This window comes from Lolium perenne, chromosome 2 (genome assembly GCF_019359855.2).
Source record: "Lolium perenne isolate Kyuss_39 chromosome 2, Kyuss_2.0, whole genome shotgun sequence".
In the NCBI taxonomy this organism is placed as follows: Eukaryota; Viridiplantae; Streptophyta; class Magnoliopsida; order Poales; family Poaceae; genus Lolium; species Lolium perenne.
This window is the reverse complement of record NC_067245.2, coordinates 72,555,799-72,564,625: the sequence shown is the minus strand read 5'-3', so window position 1 is coordinate 72,564,625 and position 8,827 is coordinate 72,555,799. Positions and strand designations below refer to the sequence as shown.

At 43.3% G+C, this 8,827-nt stretch overlaps 1 protein-coding gene across 1 annotated transcript; it reads right to left on the bottom strand.

The window, feature by feature from the left end:
* Positions 1 to 2,984: 2,984 nt before the first annotated feature.
* LOC127332937 (tubulin alpha-1 chain) lies at positions 2,985 to 6,011 on the bottom strand. Its single transcript, XM_051359258.1, has 5 exons — positions 5,776 to 6,011; positions 4,866 to 5,080; positions 4,573 to 4,772; positions 3,583 to 4,091; positions 2,985 to 3,465 (listed from the first exon to the last, which is right to left on the bottom strand). The coding sequence occupies exons 1-5, from the start codon at positions 5,886 to 5,888 to the stop codon at positions 3,150 to 3,152; spliced, it is 1,353 nt and encodes a 450-aa protein (XP_051215218.1). The 5' UTR covers positions 5,889 to 6,011; the 3' UTR covers positions 2,985 to 3,149.
* Between the last annotated feature and the right edge of the window lie 2,816 nt (positions 6,012 to 8,827).

Here is an 8,827-nt window from a genome sequence, read left to right as displayed (position 1 = left end):
CAGTGCCGCACGGCACAGACTTTGGCGCACGGCAGAGAACTGAGCGCACGGCAGAGGGCTTTGCCGTGCAAAACGAGCACGCGCACGGCAACGTTGGCTTTGCCGTCGCTACCTTTGCCGGGCAAACTTTACCGTGCGCACGCGCACGGCAAAGCCTTTGCCGTGCGTATAGGTGTCTTTGCCGTGCAAAGTGGCGCACGGCAACGCCCTGTTCTCCCGTAGTGCAGGAACGGAAGGATGGTCGGAAGGGATCACGGACAGTCCAAAATGGTGTGCGTGTATATATTGAGAGTATGCGAGTTCGAGTAGTTCTTGGAGTCGGAGAAGGCGTCGCATGGCGCGCGAGGCAAGTAGAGAGGCATTCGCGTACTCGGATTCGAAATCCTGCTAATCAATTTTGGAAAGCAATGCGGTGTTCCTCTAGCCCAAGTAGGATTAGCCCACCCATAAGATTAGAAAAGTCTATTTTGAGACGAAACCTAGTTGGGCTCGATAGAAGGTGTGACGCTAATGTGGTCATCTGCGTTACTACTTAATTCTGAAAAGAAAAACACTTGCTACTTTCTCCTGTCTTCTAAAATAAGTGTTGCAATTTTTTTATATGTAAGTGTCGCGATTTTTTTACATACAGATGCATCTACACACTAAAATTCGTCTAAATAAAGTTGCGATACTTATTTTAAAACGGATGTAGTACTTTGCTAGATTTTTTTTTTTTTTTGAGCATAAACACAAGCTTTATTACTGAGTAATGTTCAAAGGAATACAACAAACTTCAGGAGGGTTCTGAAGCCAAATATGGCGGCCAAAAGGTAGAGAAAAAACAGATTTTGCTAAATTATGAGCCTCCATGTTGTGTTCCCGTCGCTCGTGAGTGAAACTGGCAGAACCAAAAAGTTGCTGCCTATACTTTGCTAGATAGTCCCAAAAAATATTGCCTTCCGAAATGCAGTGTGCTTTGAAAAGCTTGGGCCTCCCAAGAGTAGTTGAATATGACCACCCTAATCACATCTGTCACTAACTTGAAGGTAAGGAAGTACCCTATCATTAGGGGGTGAGCAATGGAAAAATCTAGTCAACCTTGATCCATGACAACTTACATATTGACATCTTTCAATCATATCTGCCAGTTGCAGCCAATGTTGATCTTGAGGGTGATTATCCTCAGGAACGTACCCACACGATGAAGTTGCAAAAGACCAAAAGAGATAATCATCAATGCATTACAGTAAAAGCCTCATATTTAACGCCACACATAGTGTGACCCTAAAAGTTGGATCTAAAGTACCATAAAAATGTAGAAGCTATGGCTTTTTAAAATATAGCACAAGGTACTATATACGAACCCTTGAACACAATGTGAGATATTTTAATCATTGACAGTAAAACAATGAAGAATGAACAGTATTGAACAACTAGCTAGTGGCAAAATAATAAACATCGGTAAGAAACTGACTAATGCAAAGCACACACAATGCAAGAGATGATTATATAGTGCAAGGAAAAATGCACAACCAATATGCTTGTACATAGAACAATGTATTATAAGCCATCTCTTGAACTAAATGGTGCCACTTATAAATCATTGGTTGATTCAAAATGGTAAATAGTAAGCCTCCAAGTAAAACCACACACCACTCAAGAGATGATCCCTTAGTAGTTAGTACCATGGTACCTCATATAAGCAATGTATGTGGGAAGACCAATCATAATTGACATGCACTTCATGCAACCAAATGAGGCTCTTCCACACACATGAACCAACATATCACCAGCCATATGAAGAATGTAAAGCATAAACACAAGCTTTCTCCCAAATTTGTAGTAGGTCCAACCATAAGCAATCAAATCGAACTATCACTAGACAATAAAGATTGATAGAATCAACAAATGAGATTGCAATCGAACTAATACATGCAAGCTCGAACACTGAACAATAAAGATTGAACAAATCATGAGATCAAACCCTAAGACTGTTGTTAGACGTGCATATCTAGATTCTAGAACCCCTCTACTAACTTTCGAGCTCCAGATCATATGGCTGGCAAGATTAGAAGTAGGGCTTACCGCCATTACTAAGTGGATAAAGCAATTTCTTACGATGGGAGATGAAGGTGATGCAACGCTTCTGGACCGCATCAGCGGTGGGGTTGTCGTCCAAATCTTCGTGTCATCAATGGTCGCATCGGCACTAACGATATGTCAATAGTAGAGAAATCGCCGAGAAATATGAGAGGAGATTAAGCAGGAAGAATTTTTTTGGTGTGTGTTCAGTGTTCACAAAGGAAGCGGTGCCTCCCGGCTTCCGCTCTCCCACGCGCGTGCACCCGCATCACTTCTTTGTGCTCAATGGGACACGACTTCACAAAAATGGCCGAATCAGCAGTTCCTATCGGCCCTAACTTGGGGCTCCTTTTTAGTTCACATAGGGATCCAATCAACTAATATTTGCATCTCCATGCCTTATGTGGCTTCGTGCTGACATACCAATCACGCCCTTGCATATTGACAACCTGCATAGACAAAGCGGTGGACGAGCATCCAAGCTAGACGTCCAGCACTCACCGCTCAGATCATGTTACCCTGTAGACGTTCGATGATTTGATTTGGCTGTGGGTGTGAGCTGCTAAGATCTCCGTGTGTACGCTCTGTATCAGCGATTCTGGGACCAGAACCGAGTTTCCCAAAGCATCAAGCGGCACTACTAACCTACCAAACGCACTGGCATCAGTTCTTCGTTCCTGTCGGCAGCGTCTCCAGCCTTGCCGGTGCGAACTGAACCTCACAACGTCAAGAATCTTGGTATCAAAACCTAGCAGCAATAGGATGGCTATGAGATGCAAAGGTTATCAGTGTTTCCTCATTTCAGGATTTCAGATACATTAGTAATGAATGGAAATGGTACATTAGTGTATATAATATCTGCAAATTCAGTTCAGAAAGGGCGTATACACCAAACTTGGGTGTAGCATGGAAAACCAAAATGGAGGTATGAACAATCATGGTCACCAGGGGAGACTAACACAATTTTTAGTACATTACAGAAAAGTAAACACGCATAACAGCAAATATGCAACTCAATGGAACCATACCAGTATACAGAACATAGAGCCAATCATTAACAAGCGAACTACTTATTAACCAGCTAATTAATAGTCATCGCCATCGTCACCATCATCATCCGCGCCTTCAGCGCCAACTTCTTCATAGTCCTTCTCAAGAGCAGCCAAATCCTCACGGGCTTCTGAGAACTCACCTTCTTCCATACCCTCACCGACATACCAGTGCACGAATGCACGCTTGGCATACATCAAGTCGAACTTGTGGTCGATGCGCGCGAATACCTCAGCAACAGCAGTGTTGTTGCTGATCATGCACACAGCCCGCTGAACCTTTGCCAGGTCGCCTCCCGGGACAACAGAAGGTGGCTGGTAGTTGATACCACACTTGAATCCGGTAGGGCACCTTTGTAGTGGTAGTATAAATAGGTTAGTTAGGCAATCAAGTGTCAGCTATTAAGTGGATAACTGCTTGTGATAAAACAAATTAAGTGTAACTAATATCACGATGAAGACAGCTTACCAGTCGACGAACTGGACAGTTCTCTTGGTTTTGATGGTTGCAACTGCAGCATTGACGTCCTTGGGGACAACATCACCACGGTACATCAAGCAACAAGCCATATATTTCCCATGCCTAGGGTCACACTTGGCCATCATGCTTGAGGGCTCAAATACAGCATTGGTAATTTCAGGCACAGAGAGCTGCTCATGGTAAGCCTTCTCGGCAGAGATAACAGGGGCATACGACGAAAGCATGAAATGGATACGTGGGTATGGGACAAGGTTGGTCTGGAACTCAGTGACATCGACATTGATGGCACCATCAAACCTCAGGGAGGTGGTAAGTGAAGATATGATCTGTGATATCAGCCTGTTCAAGTTGGTGTAAGTTGGCCTCTCAATGTCAAGGGACCTCCGGCATATGTCATAGATAGCTTCGTTATCTAAGAGGACCGCAACGTCGGTGTGCTCAAGCAAAGAGTGAGTGGAGAGGACACTGTTGTATGGCTCTACAACAGCTGTGGAGACCTGAAATACAGAGTGGCATAAGATATTAAGACCAAAGGATAATGACAGGCTGAACTGAAAATAATGTAACAACTAATAACATATCTACCCATACTGTCCCCGCAACAGCTAAGATGCAGATAACCTACTCACATTAACAACCTGACTGGTCCACAATCAAATGGACAGACATGTATAGTGCTTTAGGATAATTGTTGGTTCATGTGCAGTGTAGTTTACAGAATCCATATAAAATCACGGTCCTTAGGTAGATTAATTCTGCACCAGCATTAGCATTTTAACGGTTGACATATTCTACTAAAAACACCCAGAAATGACTGAAGAATTAGCTTCATGGATTCTCTACATATTTGGTGGACATCAATACTGAAGACAACATCCGCTAAGAACACAAAACTACACCAGATTAAATAATACACTCAAATTTCCCGAAATCTTAAGACACACATAAACATGACAATGGTGAATGAACAAGTCTTACCTGCGGGGAAGGGTAAATGGTGAAACCAAGCTTAGATTTCTTTCCATAATCAACTGAGAGGCGCTCCAACAAGAGAGAACCCAGTCCTGATCCAGTTCCACCACCAACAGCATTGAACACCAAGAATCCCTGCAGCCCGGTACAATTGTCTGCCAACTTGCGTACACGATCCAGACATAGATCTACGATCTCCTTCCCAACTGCATTCACCAGATAAAATCAGAATTGGGTACATCCATAATTGCAATAGGCTAGAGTTTCTATGACAATCACAAAAGTGGAAGATGACTTACCAGTGTAGTGGCCACGGGCGAAGTTGTTAGCAGCATCCTCCTTCCCAGAGATGAGCTGCTCCGGGTGGAAAAGCTGGCGGTAGGCACCGGTGCGCACCTCGTCAATGACGGTGGGCTCAAGGTCGACGAAGATGGCCCTCGGCACGTGCTTGCCCGCACCGGTTTCACTGAAGAACGTGTTGAACGCATCGTGTGCTACCCCGACCGTGGTATCACTGAATCATCAACCAAACAGCAGTGTTAGTAATTGTGCTATACAAAACAAATCCTCGAGGAGGATGCACTTTCTAATAGCTACCCAGATTAAACGCTTGGCTTCCCTGCTACAAAATTTATGAAGCATCCTACCAGTGTTAATTATTCAGATCTAGCGTCTTGAAAGGGATATAAAGTCGCAATTGGCTCATGGTACATGCCTACGAATTTGAACTTTTAGTACAACCTACAAAAGAACGTAAGACGTCTGTCCGGCCTAATTAACGGGGACAGAACAATTGCGCCAACTAGGATAGTACAGCGGACCTAGGGAAATTCTTAATTATAAACGTCGCGCATCTCGTTCTGTTCTTGCCATTCTCTCAACAACCGGCCGAAAGAGAATCCATCCCACAAAAAGCCCGACTGCGAAGTTCGAACGGGAAATAGAAATGAACGGGACGTGATAATCATCCACAAAAGAAAATTTCCAACCAGGCCACCACAATCCCTAATCACCCGCTCCGACGTATCAGAAAGGATTTGCGAAGAAAGGGAAAAAAATAAAGGAAAACGGAATATTAGGGGGCGAAAACAGAACAATTTAACGGGCATTCGTAGGTCAAGAACGCCTAGCGCGGTCACCGGCCGCCTCACGGCATGGATAAAACGGAATGCAATTGCGGATCAAGATCCAGGAAGGATTAGGACGAACCTGGGCATGGTGCCATCTTGCTGGATGCCGTGCTCGAGGCAGTAGAGCTCCCAGCAGGCGTTGCCGACCTGGATCCCGGCCTGGCCGATGTGGATGCTGATGATCTCCCTCATCTTCCCTCTCGCCTCCTTCTCCCGGATCTCTCCTTGGGTATCAAGAATGAAACCGCTATCTTTCTTTCTCTCTCTCTTCCCAAAATGTGTGAGATCGGGAGATAAAAGGGGGCGGGGCGGAGGAGAAGGGGAGGAGATCGGGGCGGGGGTAGTTTCTGGGTGGGGCAGCGGGGAGCGGTTTGCTTTTACGTGGGAAGATGCTCCCTGGACATGATTCACGTGAGCCGGCCAACGCTTCCCTCCCTTCCGGCCAGTTAGTTACCAATTGCAGTCACTTTACCAGGAAGAAAAATGGAAACGAAAGTCACGAAGGGAAACGGTTGCAAAATAACTGAGGTTTGTATATATGTATTTTAACATTTTTTTTCTAAGTTCGATCGAGTTTATAAGAAAATATGTTAATATATATACAATATCACATACATATTGTACCAAAAGTATATGTTATGATCAATCTAGTAAACGAAGTTGGTGATTTAAAAAAAAATTATCAGCCCTAGAATATTTTGACCTAAGAAAGCATATAACATTAATTATTTTGGAATGGAGAGAGTAGTATTAATTTGCACTTATTTGATTCGAAAAGATTCTACATGATGCAAATAATTAGGCTATGTAGTACAGTTACGAGTGAGAAAGTCTTGTTTATATTTTACATATTTCTGTAAATATGTTACACGATGGGCTATATTAGTGTTGTTTTCAACAATTAATTTGCATGCTCCATACAAATAAAGTTAAATAGAAAGATGTGTGGGTAAGAGAACATGTCTCGATAATGAAGAAAAATGAATTATATTTACTTATTATTAGGAGATGCCATTTAGCTAAGAGAAAACAAGTTTTTTTTTCTGTTCTAGCTTTTCTCCCCTTCAACTCATTAGTTATCCTACATGGCATTACTACAATAGCTCCATTTTATGTGCCTTTCAAAAAAAAAAAATTGGCGTGTAGACAAGTATTTGATTCTCAACTCTGGAATCTTCATGATTTTCTTGTGCTTTATTTTGGAGTGAGATATCCGTCCAAATATTTTCCACTGGTTTCCATGTGGTATGTTGAACATGATGCTATTTTATAAAAAAATGCTCTTTCATGCTAATATATATATATATTTTTTAGTGGAAAATTCAACTTCAATATTAAAAAAATGGTGTTTTCTCAAATCAAATGAATTGCAACAAAGATGAACACCAAAGATACATGATAAAGTTGCATCAAGGTTCTCCGAAGTCACTGGCCCTAGTTTCACCTTTTGTAACTGTAGTATCCACCATGACTTTACTTAAAAATGACGGAAAGCTAAATCTACACATGTTGTACTAATCTCGAAGACTTTGAAAACTCGCTGGATCAACCCATCCTAAGAGGCGACAACTTTGTATCATTAATTTTTGGTACACAACCCTTGCATGGAAAGTCATTCGGGCGTCGTTGTTGATGAACAAGACCTAGAACATACATGATTGAGGTGAGAGAACACTTGACACCATCATCGCCCCCAAGAGTGCCAAGACGGGTTGAAGCACCAGATACCAATTTGCTAAAAATGCTATTGCAGCTAAAACTTTAACTTTTATAATCAGTTCAAAGTTGTGTAGTCAAATGTAAATATTTATATGAACTATTTATGTCTGTATATCCCAAAAAAAATTGTAGTCAGCTGAAGAAGTACCTAAATCGAGTCTAGTATAATGCGGAACTCTAGTGAAAATCTTGGTGTAGTTTGTACATTGTAGGCAATAAGAAGTGATCCCATGAAAATAAAGATGGTGAGTGCTCATCTAACTTCCTAGAAACATAACGAGGATCTCATAAAGAAAGAACATTGATATAGTATTCCCTCTGTTTCATAAAGGTTGTTCGAGATTTGTCAAATTTTGGATATACCTGGATTCTGTTGTCTAGATGCAACATGTTATAAAACTTGGGTGGGACGGCGGGAGTAGAGTATACAAACAGGACTAAGTTTGCCGTTTATCGGTCAAAAACTTCAAAAATGTTATATCACCTAGTGCAACTTTCACCATTTGCCACCATGTGGCGGGGTTGCCGGCGGCGTTGCGAAGACCGGGTGCAGGATCGATGGAAGAAAATAGTAGAGCCGGAGCAGGGCCACGCCAAGGTGTCCGTCCCGCGCCGGCACGTGAGGAAGCCACTTTGATGACCTGTTTCGCGTGCAAACGCCAGCGCGGCTCCGTCGGCTCAACTCTCGCTCGTGGCTGGCCGGCCTTTCCCGGCGAAACGGCCGATCCGTGAGACTGACCCCTGGCCACCGCAATGTCAGGAAAAAAACACGGCGCCTTCGGGTGGTAGTTCACTAAGCTAGAACTAGAACTCTGGTCCGATTTTTTCAGACAAACATGGCCATTTTTTCCCCGAAAAAGCAAAGGCTAAGAAAAGGCCGAAACACTTACATTATCACACATCTAACACTCAAAACAAGACTACAATAAAATGGCCGAAATCCATCCAGTACTCCTCTAAGACGCTATAGAGTGAGCTCCTCCACGAAAAAACCTTTCTCAATGAACATGACGGTTCTTGTGCATCATCAAAATCATCAAGAATAGGCCAATTGCAACCAAGACGCATACCACCCGAATCCGGCGACTCCACCACGGCTGAGCTAGGAGCATTGCTGCTCCGGCCTCATCCCAAATTCAGGGTACGCCGCGGCACAACGGCTACCTCCCAACAACCTCAACAGACATACAAGCGTGCAGTCTTTAGCAACCCGACATCAAGCATAGAAGCCAACCACCACTGCTCACCCGAGGCTCGCCCGCGTGGACGAGCCAGGAGCACCGGTTCGATAAACTATTCACATCTCACAAATATGGCCATTTGGTGAAACCAATGCCTCATCCGGCAAAACTATTATGAAATCTGATCATTGTGTCCAACGCTAATTGGAATGGAGCTGAAATAGTAGACAT

Bases quoted from the DNA above. Each gene is read 5' to 3' on its own strand.
- LOC127332937 (XM_051359258.1), bottom strand. From the start codon at position 5,888: ATGAGGGAGATCATCAGCATCCACATCGGCCAGGCCGGGATCCAGGTC. The intron at 5,081-5,775 runs GTTCGTCCTAAT...TTGATGATTCAG, and splicing joins CAAGATGGCACCATGCCCAG to TGATACCACGGTCGGGGTAG. The intron at 3,466-3,582 runs GTAAGCTGTCTT...ACCACTACAAAG, and splicing joins ACTGTCCAGTTCGTCGACTG to GTGCCCTACCGGATTCAAGT.